The following is a 22222-nucleotide window of genomic DNA, read 5'->3' on the forward strand; positions in this document are numbered from 1 at the left end:
AAAAAGGTGTTTTCCTACATTGCCTTAATATTATAGCATCCCTCATGAAATAAGACAGCAGTGAGACAGAAGCACATATTCACCCCATGTTTACACGACACACCATGATCTCTTCCAACTCCAATGAAGGAAGTCTCACACTACTGTAAGAGACAGTGGAGAGCCCTAACTTCAGTCTCCCATTTCTTAAACGGCCATAGCTGTTACCCAGTGGTGTAACTTGAAACTCGTGGGCCCCGAAGCGAAAGCTCCAACAGGGCCCCCAAATATTTAAAATCTTTAATGGCAATAGTCTTTTTCCATAGGCCAAAGGGACTTTTAGGGCCCCATAGGCTCCAGGGCCCGGGTGTGATTGCAACCCCTGCACCTGTTGTAGTTACGCCCTTGCAATTACCCCTAAATCAAAGGAACTTTTTAGTTCTCCTAATTATATATACTGCAGATGGGTTTTTATATTTTGGTTTCCTTATTTCATTAAGTTTTCCAGGTGATCCGTTTTCTTTAAAGTCCAAACTAAGTTTGAGATTTTTATCTTAATTGCCTAGTTATATAAAGTGTTTTTAAAATATGAACCAATTGGGGTCTTTCCCATGTGACCTGCAGACTAAATGGCTCACATCGAGGTTTGTGTGTGAGCGGAGTCCCTTTCTGTGTACGTCTATAGAGGCTCGTTCTGAGGCTCCATAGACTTACAATAAAGGATGTAGCTCCGAGCAACACAATGGACACTGTGAGCCATCAAAGAGGAGTGGCCACGTGGGACCAGTTAGGTGGAGTGCCCACGTGGGACCAGTTAGGTGCAGGAAGCTGAAGACTGCTTTCTGTAAGTATAGAGATACGTCTACACATAAGATATTAAAGAGATATGAAATACATTTTTATTTCATAAACTGTTCTAAGTACAAGAAAATAGTACTTTGTCAATTCCTGATGTTATCATTTCTAACCATCTTTACCAACCCCCCTTTTTTTTGTGTGTGTGTAAGTAAGCAACTGTCTTAATAAACTCTTATTTTAGATTTCTCTAGTGATTTGGGCATCCAGTTTGGAAAAATTATATTTGAGGAAACTTTGAAAAACTTGTCATATAGTTTTCATCACCTCAAAGATGCTGTGCCCAATTTGCTGGACGCCAGCTGCAGTAGATACCATAAAGCTACTTACCTACTCAGTGTCATGTATGAAATTGGTCTTGGTGTACCCACTGATCCAGCTGAGGTGCGTACAATCTTTATCAGTGTAATTTCAGCTTATGATGGTGCTAAGAGTAATTAGTTAGGGATGTGATTCATTACTACTTTTACCTCTTTATTGACCTCTGTTTCTAGGCTCTGCTCTACAGCCTGGTTGGGGCCCAGGGGAACGATAGGCTTGGTCTTCTGAAGCTTGGATATAAGCACCTCCAAGGAATAGACAATCATACCTTGGATCTAGATGTTGCCTTCTCTTACTATATCAATGTTGCAAAAAAGACACCAAAGGATCGATTATCAAGAAATGGCGAACAAGTAATGCTATTTCTCTCACTTGAAATGACATTATCGAGGCAGTCTGCTACAAAACCTCATTCCCATCAAAACTTAAACTGAGGTTTGATGCACCCTTGAATCCTCCTTCTCCTCCCAGTCTGACCTCCTCCTCCCCAAATTATTAAAATCTCCCACATGAGATGAACAGTGGACTGTCGCTTTGGCAGGCCACAGAAATTGAGACCTTTCCCCTTAGATCTCCTGTCAGAGGACTCTCATCCAGCCAAACCAGTTCTCCTGCTTTGCACTGATGAGGGGATGAGCACCCTGAAATATTTCTCTCAATGTGGAGTTTCTGATTTGGCTTCTTATCTAAAGCAAGGCCCCTTTTTAAAGGGTTGGTAATGACTTTTAGGATTGCGACTTCCTATAGGTGGTACTAAAGGTCATGTCCTCTTCCTCTCTGAAGAGGCTTTTTGCATATAACATTCTTTAATACAGATAATATATGAAAAAGTAACTGCCCCTTATGCTAAATGTTGGTTTCAGCAGCATGAAAGGGCTCGTCCAGGACTAACATATATCTTCAGGATGAGATTGGTGGGTGTCTGACGTCTGGTACACTGATCTGAGGCGGACGGATGCAAGTAAAATATATTGTTTAGCGCCTGCTCTCCTATTCAAGTGAATGGGCAATGAAGTATGAAACTTGGCAGTGACCGCTAAACAATGTATGGACCATACCACAGTGATTTCCATTATTAATCTACTTCTCCATCAGAGCATATCATGTTAATACTTTTCTAATATTTTTTTTTTTTCTAAGGCATTTGTGGAAACCGTAAGATTAATGGATGAAGACGTATTGAAAGAACAGACTAGAGAAAACGATGACCTATTTTTATGGCTTAAACAGAATGCAGAGAGAGGAGATGTGTATTCCCAGGTAACCGAGATGTTCAGAGTTAACTATCTCTGTAAAGAGAAGCTTTTATAAAAAAAAAAAAAATTACATATAGTTTACAATTGGTCTTGGTGTTAAAAAAAATTCCCAAAACTTCTGTTTATTTTTTATGCCTCTTACAATCAGCATTAGAAATTTAACAAAAAAAATGGAAATCTTGCAATTTTCACATCAGCCACTGGGGTTTTACTAGACTCTAACTTTCTGTTGGCTTGGGAAATGACATGTACATTAGCCACAATGAACAGACTCAGCCCTATCTTTTGTATTGAAGCATCTAATGAGCGTGTGCAAAGGTAATTGTGGAGGAAGTCAGCTGTGATTCACGTATAGTGATGTCTGGATACATTTGCCATCACCAGTGTGTAGAGATGTTGTCTGTCATTGTATTCCGGCCTCTGATAAGGAAACTCCTGTGCATCTTACAGAAAGCACTGGAAAAATGAATCTCTTAAAAAAAACAAAAAACAAAAAAAAAAAACACACTAGTAGCCAGTGGAGGAATTACAAGATTACATATTTTTTTTTTAAATTTTAAGATCATTATTTGAAAGGCCATTTAAAAAATAATATATATATATATATATATATATATATATATATATATATATATATATATATATATATATATATATATATATATATATTTATATATTTTCATCATCATTTTCTGATGACTTCCCTTTAACATTACTATTATAAAAATCCATCAACTGGAGCAGCCGACCTCTGTTTACTATGGAACAAAAGACGGATGTCATTCAATTCAAGCATTGTATGTAAATTAATTATTGCATTGACTTGCCACAAATATTTTTTTTGTCTGGTATGAGGATGTGCTGCGTGGATAATGGCTGCTATGAGGGAACAGTGGAGCCATAGTCCGGGACTTCTGTGTTCATGAATCTAGATCTCCCCAGAGCTCCTCACAAGATATATTTTTTTTCATGTACATCCCTGTTCACCTGGGGCTGTTAATCATTGGTGACGGGCAGGGACTGATGACTGGGCTCATAAACACAGTAAACTCATCACTAGAAGTCCATTGTATTCTTCCTTAGTTACTATTACCTGTTTGGCAGTCAGACATATAATGGTCATATGCTGACTACTAGGATCTGTCTACATGCTGTATTTTACAATACAAACCGCACATATTATGAACTAGATCTGATGAGGCTGGTGTAATTATTGTGAAAATTAATGTGAGAATGGCTATACAAGTCCAAGTGTATTCAATAAGCCAGGGTGGGGGATCTTTTTTTTTCTTTCAAGGGCCACTTGGCTATTTATACCGTTCTTCGGGGGCCGTACAAAATTATCAACTTGAAAATTACTCTACTGTATTTGGCTAAACCATTTAATTAAATTACCTCTAATGTGACAGCTGGATCTGCTTCTTTGACAAGAACTGTGCTGTTAGATGGTATGGATGATGCTACTTGTATCTACTTTTCCAAATTTGCATCAGTCTGGAGTGCCAGTGACTCTATTGTGATAAATTTTGTAAAAAAAACAAAACTTGCAGCAGTAAGTCGTACCGAACACAGATGAATATTACACCTCGGGATTCATCACTACTCGCATTGCATTTATAGAACTCGGGCCGTGGAAGATTTGCAGTATCCATCACGTAGGAGACAGAGGCTGCTCTATATACATCACATGGGAGACACTGAGACTGCTGTATATACATCGCATAGGAGACACTGAGACTGCTGTATATACATCACATAGGAGTTACTTTGGCTGCTGTGTACATCACATAATATGTACTGAGCCTGCAGTAAATACATCAGATAGGATATACTGGGGCTGCCGCTTATAAAACAGACAGACGGCTGTATACATCACATAGGATACACTGAGGCTGCTGTCTATACTTCACAGAAGACATGGGGCTGCAGTGTGTATACATCACAGGAGACATTGTCCTGTGGTATATACATCACACTGGTGACATGGGGCTGCAGTATAGATAAAACATAAGAGACATCAAACTGGAGACATGGGGCTGCTGTCTCCTATGAGATGGGAGCACATTGTGCACTTACTCAGCTCACAAATAGTAAGTCCTAGCACTGGCAAGTGTCACGAGCTGCAACAATTCAGTAGTGAATGCTGTGCACATTCTTGCTGAGTAAGAAGAAATTAAAGGGCTGGCAGCCGTGAAAAAGCAGCTCTTGGCCTGAGCATTATGGTCTCAGGGGCCAGAGAAAATGTAATTGTGGGCCGTAAACGGCCCGCGGGTCTGAGGTTGCCCACCACTGCATTAAGTTAAATGCAATCTCCACCCTGATGGATGGACATCTGCAGCTTGTACTGAACAGTGTGCGAAATCGGTAGCAGCAGGGTGGAGGGATACTGAGGAGCGGTCAGTCATGCTGGGTGGGCGAATATTAAAGGGAAACTGTCAGTTGCCCTAGTCCCATAAACTGCCACCATGTCTGTATTTCAACCTTTTCTTAGTCTAAAAAATAAATAACAAATAAACTGTGACATGGTGAGTTAGCTTTATCTGGCCTATGGAAGGCACAAAATTGGGTGCGTGCGTAAGATTTCCTGAGAGCTGCCAGTGATGTCACTGTGATTGCTTAGCCACAAAAAGAGGCTTACAAGAATGTATGGAAAGGCTGAAGTAGTCATGGTGGCAGTTTAGGAGGACTAGGGTAGCTGACAAGTTCCTTTTTTAAGTTTTTCTCATGAATACATCTGGTCCCGTGGGATTTGTCAGTCTCTAGCTCGATTATACTGTTATACAGCCACACAATGATTATTCTATTAATTTGAATGTTGGTTCCACACACCTCAACATTGAAATTGCATCACTAAAAAAAACGAAAGTAGTGAAATTATGATAATTGCAAGATGGACAGACATGTTAATGATATGCAAGTGAGGAAAAAGTGAAAGCTAAATTTTAAAAACATCTTGATTTATTTAGTATCAAGTGTGAGCACCATATGCAGAGAATTCTGCACTTGCACAACTCTGCTGCCATCACTGAGGCTATTAATGGTTGTCTGATGATGAATTTTCTGCCACACTGAATGCACTTGTGCACTCAAATTATCAAGATTTGCTGACCAATGACATCCGAGATGTGCAGGCTACGGTAGCATGTTTAGGCCACACAGGTTGGTCACAGTACCATGGCCGGGTGGTATTATGTTGAAAAATGGCTCCTTAGACACTTAGGAGAAATGGCAGTGTCAGTAGTTCCATGGCAAAATCAATGTAATGCCAAGCGGTACGTGAACCTGGGATTGAGAAAAGAGGGGCTGGCTACCATATGTCATCTGCACATCATAATCCTGGGAGTAGGATTGGTGTGACGTTCTCGTCATGGCATCCTTTCTTCATGGCATTGCCCATATATTATGGCGCCATTTATTCCATGGTGCTTTAAATGTGAAAAGGGGGTATGCATAATGAAAAATACAATAATCTTAAACAATACAAGTTACGACTGGTACAGGGAGAGAGAGGACCCTGCCTGCGAGGGCTCACTATCTACAAGGGCTGGGTGAGGATACAGTAAGGTGAAGGTAGAGCTGGTCGTGTAGCAGTTTGGTGGTTACTGCAGGTTGTTGGCTTATCGGATAAGGTGGGTCTTCAGGTTCCTTTTGAAGGTTTCCACATAAGGTGAGAGTCAAATATGTTTGGGTAGAGGTAGAGAGTTCCAGAGTAGGGGGCATGCACGGGAGAATTCTTGTATGCGTTTGTGGGAAGAGGGGACTAGAGATGGAGAACTTGTGAGGATCGGAGGTTGCGTGCAGGTAAGTACTGGGAGGTTAGGTCACAGATGTATGGAGGCAGGTTGTGGATGGCTTTGTATGCCATGGTTAGGGTTTAGAACTGGAGTCTATCCGTTTACTGGCTCCCCATTACCCAGAGGGGAGAGGCTGGGGAATAGCGTGGGTATAAGTGGATTAGTCGGGCAGCAGAGTTTACAATAGATTGGAGGGGTGCAAGAGTCTCAGAGGGGAGGCCACTGAGCAACCATTTACTTTAATGGATAGGTTTTTTGGGGGGAGTCGAGTGAGATGGAGGAAAGATGACTTCTGTTTTGTCCATGTTAAGTTTTAGAAATCTACCGAAGAAGGATGAATTAGCGGACAGACATTGCGGGATTTTGGTTAGTAGGGAGGTGATATCTGGTCCAGAGATGCAGTATCACCTCTATGCTGATGACACACAGATCTACAAGTCGTGAGATTCTATGAACTGTCCCAGGCCAAAGGTGTAAATGAAGAGCAGGGACCCTTGGACTGAACCTTGCAGGACTGACTGATTGCAGGCAAGGTGAGAAGGTGGTGTGCAAGTGGGAGACCTTGAATATCCGGTTCTGTATGACGATATCCAAGATGGGGCCAAGTCTGTGATGCCAAGAGATGAGGGTCTGTAGTAATAGGGAGTGGTCCACAGTGTAAAAGACAGAGGACTGGTCCAGGAGGAGGACAGAGTAGTGTCGCTTGGCTTTGGCCGTTAATAGGTCATTGGTGACTTTAGTTAGGGCATTTTCAGTGGAGTGATGCTGTCGGAAGCCAGATTGTAAGCAGGAGCAGGAAGAGAGGTGGTGGGACTGTACAAGATGGATGTGGTTTTTTCAGTAGTTTTGAGGCCTAGGGGAGAAGTGATATGGGGCGATGGCTAGATACTGAGGATGAGTCGAGAGGGCTTTTCGAGGATGGATGTGATTGATGCATGTTTGAAGCATGACAGGAGAGCACCAGTTGGAGTTCCAATCTCCAGCTATCATTGCATCCAGAAGTGTGACTAATTATTGAAGAGGATAGACCTCCATTCTTGTGTCCCACATCTTGCTTTACACCATGATGGCCTTTGAGAGCAGTGGTGTAAGGTCAGAAGAACACCTGTAGCTGGATGTCTTGCTTGTAGCCCAATGTTCTGCAAACACCTTGTAAAGGTTTGAGTAAACACTGATGCTTTAGGCTCTGTATGTGAGGTCAAATTTCAATTTCAATACACAATGGATCAAGTGTGGAACCAGTAATACCACTGGCATTTCTACAAAGCTTTCCTGGAGCTGTTTTTCAATACAAGAGCACCATGCTGCTTGTGCTACTGTGAGCAGCCTGGGTGGCCTACCATGGCCTGCAGTGTCTCTGGACTTGTCTCCCATCGAGCTTATATGGGACATCATTTTGATTTTAAGAGTGGTAACAACAATGTGTTTTTTTGTTTTGCCTTAACTGGGTATTTTCATCAAAGAATCGGACTTGTAGCCAATAAATATCATAACACTGCATTATACCACTCCCCAGCTTCCCCACAAAACTGGGCAGTTGGAAGAAGGCTACTAATCTAGCAACATGTCCGACCCCTTTTTTCTCCTGATTGGTGGTCCTCCACTAATCACTAACTGATGGTACTTGCAATTCCATTTAGTGGCTTAGCACCCTCTCTGAAGACCCTCTCAGTTTTATCTTGAACAAATTGCATTTATTGTTTTATCCTTCTGGAAACTGCAGTTTCTGTTAACTAGGGTTGACAGGGCAAACTGTAGGATTGGCCCATGGTTGAGGAGTAATGGGAGCTAGTGTGAGTTCCTGGATTTAAGAGTTACAAGTGCTTCTCAATAAATTAGAACGTCTTCAAAAAGTTAATTTTATTTCAGTTCAATACAAAAAGTGACACTCTTATATACAGTTGTGGCCAAAAGTATTGACACCCCTGCAATTCTGTCAGATAATACTCAGTTTTCTTCCTGAAAATGATTGCAAACACAAATTCTTTGTTATCTTCATTTAATTTGTCTTAAATGAAAAAACACAAAGAATTGTCCTAAAGCCAAATTGGATATAATTCCACACCAAACATAACACATTGCTATCTCCTTATCAAACCCGACAGGATGAGACATGGTTTACATACAGTAAACCATTTCATATCCCTTATTTTTTTTGCATATTCCTCACTAATGATGTTAGTAGACTGTGTGCAAAATTTGGGGGCTCTAGCTGTTAAAATAAAGGGTTACATCATGGGAAAAACTGGCGTGGGCTCCCGCACAGTTTTCTCTGCCAGAGTGGGAAAGCCAGTGACTGAGGGCAGATATTAATAGCCTAGAGAGGGACCATGGTTATTGGACCCCCCCTGGCTAAAAACATCTGCCCCCAGCCACCCCAGAAAAGGCACATCTGTAAGAATGGAATGCAGGGGATCGTAGCATAGTAGACTTGGCGGTGCTGCGCCCCCTGCTGGCATAAACTCGTATGAACTAGAGCGTGAGAAAATATTCAGAAAAATTCCCACGCTATAGTTCATAGTTTATGCCAGCAGGGGGTGCAGCACAGCAAGTCTAGGTAGCTACGTTCCCCTGCATTCTGTTCATTCCCCAGTTTTTACAAGCAGAAGCAACAGCTGCATTAACAGGCTCCTGGTTGTAAAATTATTTAACCCCTTCAGATGGATTTACAGCGTTGGACATGACTGAGCGCCGGGGAGGTATGGGATATTGTTGCTTTTTTTTTTTTGTTTCCCTTTTCTTTTACAGAACGAGGGTCTTCAGGTGGATTAAGCGTACAATAAAAATTTTACAGCCCCATGTGTTTTTATTTAATTAAAATACTTTATTCTTCGTGTGTGTATTAACCCTTTACTACTATTGGATTAATAATGAATAGGTGTCTTATTGACATCTCTCAATATTAACCAGGCTTGATGTCACCTTACAATAGCAAGGTGACATTAACCCTTTATTACCCCATATCCCACCGCTACTCAAAAGTGGGAAGAGAGGCTAAGTGCCAGAATAGGCGCATCTTACAAATGTGCCTTTTTTTGGGTGGCTGGGGGCAAATTTGTTTAGCCAGGGGGGTCCTATAACCATGGTCCCTCTCTAGGCTATTAATATCTGCCCCCAGTCACTGGCTTTACCACTCTGGCAGAGAAAATTGCGCAGGAGCTCACACCAGTTTTTTTTTTCCTGTAATTTTAACCCTTTATTTTAACAGCTAGAGCCCCCAAATTTTGCACTCTACTAACAACATTAGTGAGGAACATGTAAAAAATAAGGGATATGAAATGGTTTACTGTATATAAACCATGTCTCATATCCTGTCAGATTTGATAAGGAGATGGCAAAAGCCCCGGCAATTGAATTACCGGCTTTTAACCTCTTTCTGACCTCGGACGGGATAGTACGTCCGAGGTCAGATTCCCCTCTTTGATGCAGGGCTCCGGCGGTGAGCCCGCATCAAAGCCGGGACATGTCAGCTGTTTTGAACAGCTGACATGTGCCCGCAATAGCGGAGGGTGAAATCGCGATTCACCCGCCACTATTAACTAGTTAAATGCCGCTGTCAAATGCTGACAGCGGCACTTAACCGGCGTGGGCGGCCGGAAATGAGCACATCGCTGACCCCCGTCACATGATCGAGGGTCAGCGATGCTTCTGCAGAGTAACCATAGAGGTCCTTGAGACCTCTATGGTTACTGATCGCCGGTAGCTGTGAGCGCCACCCTGTGGTCAGCGCTCATAGCACACCTGCATTTCTGCTGCATAGCAGCGATCTGATGATCGCTGCTATGTAGCAGAGCCGATCGCATTGTGCCAGCTTCTAGCCTCCCATGGAGGCTATTGAAGCATGGCAAAAGTAAAAAAAAAAAAAAAAAGTTTAAAAAAAATGTGAAAAAAATAAAATATAAAAGTTTAAATCACCCCCTTTCGCCCCATTCAAAATAAAACAATTAAAAAAAAAAAAATCAAACCTACACATGAGATCGGGCGATTCTGAACGTGGTGATACATCAATAAAAAAAAAAAAAAAAAAAAAGCATTAACCTGATCGCTAAACAGCGTAGCGAGAAAAAAATTTGAAATGCCAGAATTATGTTTTTTTGTCGCTGCGACATTGCATTAAAATGTAATAACGGACGATCAAAAGAATGTATCTGCACCGAAATGGTATCATTAAAAACGCCAGCTCAGCACGCAAAAAAATAAGCCCTCAACTGACCCCAGATCATGAAAAAAGGAGACGCTACGGGTATCGAAAAATGGCGCAATTTTTTTGTTTAGCAAAGTTTGGAATTTTTTTTCACCACTTAGATAAAAAATAACCTAGTCATGTTAGGTGTCTATGAACTCGTAATTACCTGGAGAATCATAATGGCAGGTCAGTTTTAGCATTTAGTGAACCTATCAAAAAAGCCAAACAAAAAACAAGTGTGGGATTGCACTTTTTTTGCAATTTCACCGCACTTGGAATTTTTTTTCCCGTTTTCTAGTACACGACATGCTAAAACCAATGATGTCGTTCAAAAGTACAACTTGTTTCGCAAAAAATAAGCCCTCACATGGCCATATTGACGGAAAAATAAAAAGTTATGGCTCTGGGAAGGAGGGGAGCGAAAAACAAACACGGAAAAACTGAAAATCCCAAGGTCATGAAGGGGTTAAGCAATCTAGAGCTGTATGAAATATAAATATATACAGTGCAGACCAAAAGTTTGGACACACCTTCTCATTTAAAGATTTTTCTGTATTTTCATGACTAAGAAAATTGTACATTCACACTGAAGGCATCAAAACTATGAATTAACACATGTGGAATTATATACTTAACAAAAAAGTGTGAAACAACTGAAAATATGTCTTATATTCTAGGTTCTTCAAAGTAGCCACCTTTTGCTTTGATGACTGCTTTGCACACTCTTGGCGTTCTCTTGATGAGCTTCAAGAGGTAGTTACCGGGAATAGTCTTCCAACAATCTTGAAGGAGTTCCCAGAGATGCTTAGCTCTTGTTGGCCCTTTTGCCTTCACTCTGTGGTCCAGCTCACCCCAAACCATCTCGATTGGGTTCAGGTCTGGTGACTGTGGAGGCCAGGTCATATGATGTAGCACCCCATCACTCTCCTTCTTGGTCAAAAAGCCATTGCATAGCCTGGAGGTGTTTGGGGTCATTGTCCTGTTCAAAAATAAATGATGGTCCAACTAAACGCAAACTGGATGGAATAGCATGCCGCTGCAAGATGCTGTGGTAGCCATGCTGGTTCAGTATGCCTTCAATTTTGAATAAATCCCCAACAGTGTCACCAGCAAAGCACCCCCACACCATCACACCTCCTCCATGCTTCACGGTGGGAACCAGGCATGTAGAGTCCATCCGTTCACCTTTTCTGCTTCGCACAAAGACGCGGTGGTTGGAACCAAAGATCTGTGCTTTGGTCTGATGGGTCCAAATTTGAGATTTCCACTGGTCTAATGTCCATTCCTTGTGTTCTTTAGCCCAAACAAGTCTCTTCTGCTTGTTGCCTGTCCTTAGCAGTGGTTTCCTAGCAGCTATTTTACCATGAAGGCCTGCTGAACAAAGTCTCCTCTTAACAGTTGTTGTAGAGATGTTTCTGCTGCTAGAACTGTGTGGCATTGACCTGGTCTCTAATCTGAGCTGCTGTTAACCTGTGTTTCCAGGTCACCACCTGACAGCACACTGGAGGACGTCCTTCTTATCCATGATGGGACAGGAAACACGAGAGGTTAAAAGGACCCTCCCCCTACCACCCTTCAGTGTTTTTCCTGTCCCATTATGGATAGGAACGGCGAGAGGAAGCTACCGTTCTGTGCGGGGGGATGTGGATCGGGGGGGCTTTGCCTCACCCTTCCCTCCATGAGGCACCCGCTGGCTGACACCCGCCCGAGGGTCCCTCTGCCTACCAGTGTAGCGCTGCTCCTGGTATGAGGATCGCTTCCCCCTGCCGGGGGCTCTCGATCCTTCCGTCACGCCCCCTGGTGTATGCGATCCTGCCGGTAGCCTCTGCAGATGTCGGCGTCTCCATGCGGCCGGCATGGGGGAAGGAAATTCTCGCTACACCATCCTCTCTTTCCGGCCGCGCGTCACTTCCGGTTTGCGGCTGAGGGGGGCGGTCAATCTCGGCTGTACATCTGGAGGGATCCAAGAACCGGTTGGCGGATTTCCTGAGCAGGAAAAGTGTATCCCCTACAGAGTGGGAACTAAACGCCGAAGTATTCAGGGATCTTTGTCATCGTTGGGGGAAGCCGACTGTGGATCTATTTGCTACAAAGCAAAACGCAAAGGTCAAAACCTTTTACTCCCTAAATCCCTGGGAGAGCCCAGCCGCGATCGATGCCCTGTCACAACCCTGGAACGACGGTCTTCTGTATGCGTTTCCACCTCTGGCCTTGATTCCAAGAATACTCAGGAAAATCTGCGAGGACGGGGCCAAAGTCATCCTCATAGCTCCTCACTGGCCGAAACGAAGTTGGTTTCCAATGTTAAGAAGATTATCAGTGGAAGAACCCCTCCTGTTACCAGAGAGAGAGGATCTTCTTCTACAAGGTCCAGTACTACACCAGAACCCAGGAGCGCTTCAGTTGGCAGCTTGGATCCTGAACGGAAGGTCTTGAGGGCAAAAGGTCTTTCAGATGACGTCATTTCTACCCTTCAAGCCAGCAGAAAGCCGGTGACATCTGCCATCTACACAAAAATATGGAAAACATTCTGTGGATTCTGTGGGAAGATGACAGTTGATACTGACCATCCAGATATCCCAAAAATTCTTGACTTCTTGCAGTCAGGTTTTCAAAAAGGCCTTAGACCAAGTACATTAAGAGTCCAGATAGCGGCCCTAAGTGTATTCTTTGATTTTTCGTTATCTACCCACCCCTGGATTAGTCGATTCTCTAGAGCAGTCCAGAGGCTAAGGCCATTCATTAGGAAACCAGTCCCGCCGTGGGATCTTAATCTGGTCCTGAATTTTCTGTGTGATCAGTCCTGGGATATAACGGGAGACATAGACATTAACAAACTCTCTCTTAAAACCGCGTTTTTAGTTGCGATCACATCGGCAAAAAGATTGGGGGAACTACAGGCTCTTTCGGTACAGAACCCGTATTTACAGATCTTTGATGATAAAATAGTACTAAGGCTTGATCCGGCCTTTCTCCCTAAAGTCGTTTCTGATACTAATATGAATCAGGAGATTGTTTTACCATCTTTTTGCCAATTCCCTAAAAATCAAAAAGAGAGATTTTTTCATAACCTTGATGTAAGAGAGTCAGTACTCAGATACCTTGATCTATCTAGACCCTGGAGACAGGACAATAACTTGTTCGTTCAGTTCAGGGGTTCAAATAAAGGGAAAAAAGCGTCTAAAGCGACTATCGCACGGTGGATAAAGTCTACAATTGATTTAGCCTACAAAGCTAAAGGTCTAAATTCCCCGGTTAATCTTAAAGCCCACTCATCTAGGGCCATGGCCACATCATGGGCGGAGAAAGGGGGGGCTACGGCAGACCAGATCTGTAGAGCGGCATCATGGTCTAATCTTAGTACCTTTTCTAAACACTATAAACTAGATGTAGTTTCGCCTCAGTTGGCCTTTGGTAGAAAGGTACTTCAAGCAGTGGTCCCACCCTAAATACCATTCTCCTTTGGTATTTCTCCAGTGTGCTGTCAGGTGGTGACCTGGAAAACAGTAATTAGACTTACTGGTAATTGTATTTCCAGGAATCCATCCTGACAGCACTGTTAGTTCCCTCCCTATTGTCTGATCTTTATACTTATGTGATGTAACATTTGTATGATTCATTATTTTGTTGTAATAAAACTTGTGTTTGCATCCATCCAGATGTGTTACTTTGGAAAAACACTGAAGGGTGGTAGGGGGAGGGTCCTTTTTAACCTCTCGTGTTTCCTGTCCCATCATGGATAAGAAGGACGTCCTCCAGTGTGCTGTCAGGATGGATTCCTGGAAATACAATTACCAGTAAGTCTAATTACTGTTTTCTGAGGCTGGTGACTCGGATAAACTTATCCTCAGAAGCAGAGGTGACTCTTGGTCTTCCTTTCCTGGGGCGGTCCTCATGTGAGCCAGTTTCTTTGTAGCGCTTGATGGTTTTTGCCACTGCACTTGAGGACACTTCCAAAGTTTGCACAATTTTTCAGACTGACTGACCTTCATTTCTTAAAGCAATGATGGCCACTCGTTTTTCTTTACTTGGCTGCTTTTTTCTTGCCATAATACAAATTCTAACAGTCTATTCAGTAGGACTATCAGCTGTGTATCCACCAGACTTCTGCATAACACAACCCCATTTATAAGGCAAGAAATCCCAATTATTAAACCTGACAGGGAACACCTGTGAAGTGAAAACCATTTCCGCTGACTACCTTTTGAAGCTCATCAAGAGAATGCCAAGAGTGTGCAAAGCAGTCATCAAAGCAAAAGGTGGCTACTTTGAAGAACCTAGAATATAAGACATATTTTCAGTTGTTTCACAATTTTTTTAAGTATATAATTCCACATGTGTTAATTCATAGTTTTGATGCCTTCCGTGTTAATGTACAATTTTCATAGTCATAAAAATACAGAAAAATCTTTAAATGAGGTGTCCAAACTCTTGGTCTGTACTGTGTCTTACTGATGTATGTATGTGCCTATGGATCCATTCTATGTCTAATTTGCAAGCCGGCAAGATAATCTCGCTGTATGAATGCCATACGGATTACATATGGAGGTTTACATGCGCAAAATACGCAGCCACACCTTGCCTACGGATGACATATGATCACTGTTTTGGGATCATTTCTGCGTATTACGCCTGTAAAAAACAGACCTTATTTCCCTACGCTGTGTGACCCCAGCCTAAAAGTGATGTCACCGTCCCAAACCGTTATGCACAAACCTTTGTCATTTAATGCAGAAGAAAAAGCCAAGCATTGTTCCTGCTGACCTTTTGTATACCATATTTTTCAGACTATAAGGCGCACCCAAAATTTGGGGTGGAAAATAGCCGAAAAAAGATTTTAAGATGGGAGTCAGTCTTGTTGTCCGAATTTAACATATCTTACCTAAGAGCCAGTGGTGGTACAGAGGGGTCACAGAAAACAGGTTCTCTTCCTCAGGACGCTGGGGGCGGCAGAAGTGGGGCAATGCTGCAGTCCCGGGGTGCGATGCTGTGGGTCTGGTGTCGGCGGTGAGGCGGAACTGGAGCAGGGTCCCATTCTCAGGATGTCGGCGGCGGCAGAGGTGTAGTAATGCTGCGGCGGTGGGCATTGCGGAGTGCACCTGAGCAGGGTCCATCCAGCATACTGGCGGCAGATGTGGCGACGCTGCGGCCCGGTGTCCACGGTGAGCAGAGTGCATCACCGGTTTCCCTGCGGCTATCTTTCTGAAGCTGTGAAAATATCCACCGGAGGCTGCATGTGCCCAGATTTAGATATTGGTGGCCATTTTTCTGAAGCTGAGTTCTGCCGAGATTTCAATCTGCGCACGCGTGGCCTCCGGTGGCCCACGGCTTCAGGAATATGGCCGCAGGGAAACCAGTGATGCACTCTGCTCACCGTGGACACAGAGCTGTGGCGCCGCCACATTTCTGCCACTGTAATCCTGAAGAAGGGACTCTGTTCAGGTGCGCTCTGCACCGCCCACCGCCGCAGCATCGCCACACCTCTGCCGCAACCTCCTGGTAAGCCTGCGATCGCAATATAAGACGCGCCCCCCCATTTTCCTCCCCAATTTTTTTTTTTTTTTTGTGGAAAAAGTGCATCTTGGAGTCCGAAAATACAGTATATGTTCTCACATCAGTAAACAAGACTTTATTTTAGCAAAACCGTCTGTTTCTTTCATCGGGAAGTTAATTTGTTCAGCACTCGATCTATTTGTGCCAGAACGTATCCTGAAGGGGTCTGTAACAGAAATGTAACCGCATGCATACACCCCGGGACCCCTATGCAAGGTGCTTAGGGAGGTGGAATTGGATGTCTGCAGAATTCCCCCTTTACACACTGCACACTACTTAATTGATGTTTAAAAAATAAATAAATGCATTAAAACAGCAGCTTAGTTTAAGCATAGAAGGTAATTGTGTCGGCTTGCTTTGTCATCCAGCACAGAATGGCACAGATGCTTTACTGGGGTCAGCAAGGAGTAACGAAGAACCCGAGAGCAGCCATAGCGTGGTATGAGCGAGGGGCCAAGGAGAACGAGGAGCCGATGCTGATGTATGATTATGCTGTCCTGTTGTTTAAGGTGTGTTCAGTCACGTACACCATAGCAAGCTCATCAGTACACCTGGAAAGACCATAAACGAGGTTTCACATTTCTGCAGTCACTCTAGCACTACGCTAATCTGCTCCGCAGTAGGCCTTTTTTTTTTCTTTTTTTCTCATATGCAAAAAAATAAATAAAAACCTTTCCAAACACTTCCCCCTACCCAGTAAAAAATGGACAGCACTCAGATGACCTGCGGTTGGCATCAGTCTCTCCTCTCCTCTCCTCTGGTGAGGGGGAGCGGCGGCTGTGATATACTTAACTGTTCTGGTGCCGTCCCTGCAGATGGTCTCCGGGCAGTGCTTCCTGTGTTCAGCGGTCACGTGGTACCGCTCATTAAAGTAATGAATATGCACGCATATTCATTACTCTAATGAGCGGTACCATGTGACCGCTGAACACAGGAAACACTGCCCGGAGACCATCTGACAGTGAGACGCTGCCCGGGGACCGCGCCAGGAGCAGGTGAGTATATCAGGGGAGGGGAAGCATTGTGCGATAGTCACCTTCCTCGTTCCATCGCTGCGCGCTGCTCTGTCTTCCGTCCTCTGGCTGTGACTGTAACGGTCAGAGGGCGCGATGACGCGATTAGTGTGCACGCTGCCCTCTGCCTGAACAGTCAGTGCTGAGGATGGAAGACAGAGCAGCACGCAGCGATGGAACGAGGAAGGTGACTATCGCAAGTGTCGGGGGCCTGAGCGAAGAGAGGTGAGTATGATTTTTTTATTTTAATGGCAGCAACAGCAAATGGGGCATATATGAGGAGCATCTTATGGGGCATATATGAGGAGCATCTTATGGGGCATATATGAGGAACATCTTATGGGGTATAATGTGTGGAGCATCTCATGGGGCCACAATGTATGGAGCATCGTATGGGGCCATCAACCTTTATGCAGCATTGTATGGGGCAAATGTTTCTATGGAGCATCTTATGGGGCCATTATTAACCTTTGTGCAGCATTATATTGGGTATATTTTAATATGGAGCATCTTATGGGGCCCATCATGAACTGTATGGAGCATTATATGGGGCTCCTGATTCAATATGGATATTCATAAACACTTAAAATTAATTGAGACATCAGTAGGTTACTTTTATTGGTACCTATTTTTATTTTTGACGTTAACCGGTAGCTGCTGCATTTCCCACCCTAGGCTTATGCTCGAGTCAATAAGTTTTCCCAGTTTTTTGTTGCAAAATTAGGGGGGTCGGCTTTTACTCGTATGTATGTATTTCATGTGGGTATGTATGTATTTCATGCGGGTATGTATGTATGTATGTATGTATGTATGTATGTATGTATATGTATTTCATGTGGGTATTACTGATTTCTATTTATTTTTTGTTAGGGTGAAGGTGTCCCAAAAAACGAGAAGCTAGCCTTAAAATTGATGAAGAAGGCTGCTGCAAAGGTAGAAAGATAATATATTAAAGGGCATTCCAGTTTCATCATATAAATGTGAAATGTGTGTTTTAGGGCTCATTCAGACGTGAGTAATTTTTCTCATGCAGACTTTCATCATTGTTTTGGATCAGATTTTCATCATTGTGTCCCATTTTCAGTTTATCCATTTCATTACTTTTTTTTTTTTTTTTAATGAACAAGTTCCCTCATACATCCGAGTTCTGTTCAATTTTATTTATTTATTTTTCTCTTTGTTTTCATGGTCTCATAACCTTGCAGTGAAGAGTCGATCGGGGGACTGAAATCAAAATCGGACCGGTCTCCATGTTTAGATGCAGACCACTCTGTTCACAAAACATGAACATGTGATCAGCCCCATAGACTATAATTGGTACCAGTTCTCGAACAAAAGCGTGGATAGAAGTCGTATGTGATAAACTAATGTCTGAATGAGGCCTTAGCAAATAGATAATGGCTGCACTCAATTTTACTGTGCTAAAGCAAGGAAATGTGCGATACATGAAATGTGAATAGCCTACTGGCTTGTGAAATCTATGAAAAAACATGAGATGCTTAGCACAAGATTTGGCCAAAAATTGTGAGCCGATCCACCAAAAGTCAAGGTAATCTCAGATCGGATGGGTAACTAACCTGTCTGCCTAGTGTGAACACTTACCTATGGCTAATAACATGGTAAAGCCTGCATTTATAGGAAGGTCAGAACCAACTTTGTTTGGATGTAATTAAAATCACAGCATGGTGAAGGGCGGGGCGTTCAAGTCAGAAAAAACATACATAGTAAATATAGGAAAACTGACAGTAACAGTAAAATTGAGTGCAGCCATTATCTATTTGCTATGTTAGACTTTTTGGTTATGCACCAGGTCAGACTAGATTGCTCTTCAGTCAGTTTTCCTATATTTACTATGTATGTAAAAGGTTTCCCGATCCCAATGGGGTAGGGGTGCATCACACTCACTTGTGGGCTGCAGGCGTCTGCTGTCTCCAGGCCTGCGTCATTGCTGTCCCATCCATTGTGTGTGTTGGCTCCTAAGTTCTTTGCAATAGGCAAACTTTTACTGAACAGTCCCAGTTCATCAGGTGCTCACAAGTGGGATAGGGAACAGCAACTGGCACTTCCTTCCTCCTTGGTACGACTCCTCTTCTGTCTTCCCACCTGTTCACTCTGGATTACCCCCAAGCCCACTGACTCCATCAGCCTCCGGGAATTGTTGTCCACTCTGGCAGTGCACCCGGGACAGACCATCTGTCCACCACGTAATTCCACCTCCTCATGGTTCCTGGCCCAAGCCTAGGCCCCGGACTCTGTTTGCATGTCTATCAGGGATCTCCATTTGGCCTCCCACTACCTTGAACATTTGGCCCATGCTGCCCCGGCAGCCCACCGCATATGAACTTGAACTCCTCTATACACTTCACTGGCTGACACTGAACTCCCTCTAACTAGGAAGTGTCCCCTTATCAGCACTAGTGCCCACCACTGGGCTAATCCTATTCTTAACCATTTCCTATCTTTCATGCTAAACCTATTGCCCTTATTCTGTGTCCTATGCTGTCCTAAGCTTATCCTTATGCTATCCTCACATTATTCATTAACATCTTATGTACAGTACATCACCATAATACATTACATTAGACACCCGTTACTTTTACATATCAAACCGCACGACTGTGTTCACACAGCGTGTCTGTCAGCAGGAGCAGGGTAAGACAGTCCACATCCCTACAGGACACTGATCCAATAGCCACGTCAATAGTTTTTGGTCGCCTGATCAAAGCCCTATGATCCATCTACCTGCTGGCTTTTCTGGCTCCTCAAGATTGGTTAACCCAGTGGGGCATCCGCTTTGTGACATGACTTTGCGCCGGGTCAAAGAAACCAAAAAGGAACCGGGGATGCCGGTAGGTATTTGTAGCGCAGGGCTTTAGTCCGGTGGCCTTGTGCTACAGATGTAGCCACTGGACAATGGTCCTGAAAATTGTTTTTATTCAACTCTACGAAGTCTTAGCCCATGATATAATTATATAAAGGTTCTGTGTGGTTCGTCTGCACGTAGCAATTATTACTATGATTAATATCAGAACCGTATAGAACTTTTAAGGTGGTATCAAAGTGGTTTAGGTCCAAAGAGAAGACCAGGGCGGGAATATACAGCCCAGGAATGTCATCTGAGAAGTTTTATAAATATGGAGGTCATTGTTCTGAAGGTTATAAAATAGGAGAGAAGTACTCATTGAGATCCGTGCAAATCTCATAGCTGTTAGTGCACATGGAACCGCCTTATTCCTTTTAGGTCACAATAATGAAGCCCAATTTATTAATACATTGTTTCAGATGGTATAAGGAAGGCCTTTCCTTCCTCATTGTTGGCATGTATAATAATTTTGATTGTGTAAAGCAGGAAATCAGGGCTAGACTCTTGGGTGACAGTCAAAATTGCATAATAAGCATCTGCTTTAACAATGGTTGATTGTTGTCCTTGTACCCAGGGACTGGTTGAAGCTCTGAATGGCTTGGGTTGGTATTACCATAGTTTCCAGAAAGATTATGTCACAGCCGTGAAATATTGGAAAGAAGCCTACGACAAGGGGAATGTAGATGCAGCGTTTAACCTCGGAGTGATGCACCTACACGGCACCTATCCAGGGGAAGACGGTGACAATGAAGTGAGTCTGACTACTGACATATTGATGATTTGTAATGTCCACCTTTCTAGGGTAATCGGCAAAACAGTAGAGAACATTGAGCGGCACCGCGGATTTGACATTTTACGCTGCATTTTCCTTCACATTTGTTTGCAGCTCAGTGGGGAGGCTACTGGATTGTTTCTCTAGGAGCACCATTCTTAATGGTGCTGGGTAGGTGCTCAGTGGTTAGCCCAACAGCATTGCAGTTCTGGAGTCCTGGGTTCAAATCTCACCAAGGACGACATCGGGGCAAGGAGTTTGTTCTCCCCATGTTTCTGTTGGGAACTGCTTGTTTCTGTGGGGTTACTCTTAGAGGTGTAGGAGGAAACCTCAGTACTTAAACATACTCGTAGGGCATTTAGATGGTGAGACCCAATGGGGACATTGATGATGGTGTCTGAAAAGTGCTGTGGCATTAAAGGGAATCGGTCAGCAGGTTTTACTAAGTAATTTTACAGCAGCATCATGTTGAGATGGAGACGCTGATTCTAGCGAAGTGTCAGCTTGGTGTAGCAGCTTTGATAGAATCCGTTTTCTCTTCTGCAGAGCTAGCGGTGCTCAGAATGCTGATCTGTGTATAACCCACCCACACCAGTGATTGGCAACGATCTGTGTACATTGTTCAGTATATTGACAGAGCTACTAATCAGTGCTGAGCTGGGTCGGCCCAGGAGGCACTAGACTCCTAGTCCTGTAGTGATAATGTCCTGCTGATGAAACACATGGTTTTGAAACGGCAAAACGTAAGCCTAGTAAGTGACACATCCCTCTACTCAGGCTCTCATCTACTACAACATGCTGCTCTCAGATTACAAAATAAAACCTGCTGACAAATTCCCTTTAATTGTGCTGAAGATCCGAATCGGTACACATACCCCGTACTTCTGCCCGGATGCCCTGGATTTTGAGTGTATGCCAATATAAAATGTATGGGCATCAGAAGAACGGGAAGCCAGAGACAACAAGATGTCGGAATCAATGTCCCTTTTTTGGGCCTCCTTTGTCGGCCCGCTCAGAGTGCAGGGGAGAAGAGGGACCCAGTCATTTGTATTATGTATGTCAAAACTTTATTTTGGGGGGATTTGCAGATTCTGAATCCTTTGCTGCTCTGGTTATTTCCATATGAGTGTGCATTTAATAACTTCTATAAAAGACCTTAGAAAAATTGATTTTGTTTGTATTTCTTTCCAGACACTAGCCTATGAATTCATAGTAAAAGCTTCTGCTGGCGGCCACGTTGAAGCTTCCATCAATGTAGCAGAGTATTTAATCACAGGAATATTACGAGGCGTCCAGAGAGATCCACAGGCGGCGATAGTGTAAGTCCTAGTGATCGCTGCTTTCAGACTGTAATCTTCACAGCACAGGAGTCATCTGCAGCTGAATATTTGAAACAAAATTATTCTATTAAGTAGAAATTGAATTAACCGTTAAAGGACATTTTCTGTTTTTCTACACTTTCATTTTTTTTTTTCTTCAATTCTTTCAAGGGCCATATTTTTCTTTTCCATTGGCATAGCCGTATGAAGGCTTGTTTTCTAATGGACTAGTTGCAGCTTGGAATCACACCACTAATTTCAGCTTTTTGCATTTTACTACAAAACGGGAAAAAAAATTCCAAATGGAAATA

The 22222-nt window shown here is 43.3% G+C and overlaps 1 protein-coding gene across 1 annotated transcript in view; it reads left to right on the forward strand.

Moving 5' to 3' along the window:
• The window catches only part of SEL1L3 (SEL1L family member 3), a 99054-nt gene that overhangs the window by 47904 nt on the left and 28928 nt on the right, over window positions 1-22222 (forward strand). The window contains exons 10-16 of the mRNA XM_077279942.1: window positions 1019-1218; window positions 1329-1508; window positions 2296-2415; window positions 16313-16453; window positions 17828-17890; window positions 20395-20571; window positions 21784-21911. Coding sequence (XP_077136057.1) covers window positions 1019-1218; window positions 1329-1508; window positions 2296-2415; window positions 16313-16453; window positions 17828-17890; window positions 20395-20571; window positions 21784-21911 — 1009 coding nt within the window. The remainder of the gene's footprint in view (window positions 1-1018; window positions 1219-1328; window positions 1509-2295; window positions 2416-16312; window positions 16454-17827; window positions 17891-20394; window positions 20572-21783; window positions 21912-22222) is intronic.

This window comes from Ranitomeya variabilis, chromosome 1 (assembly GCF_051348905.1).
Source record: "Ranitomeya variabilis isolate aRanVar5 chromosome 1, aRanVar5.hap1, whole genome shotgun sequence".
Lineage (NCBI taxonomy): Eukaryota > Metazoa > Chordata > Amphibia > Anura > Dendrobatidae > Ranitomeya > Ranitomeya variabilis.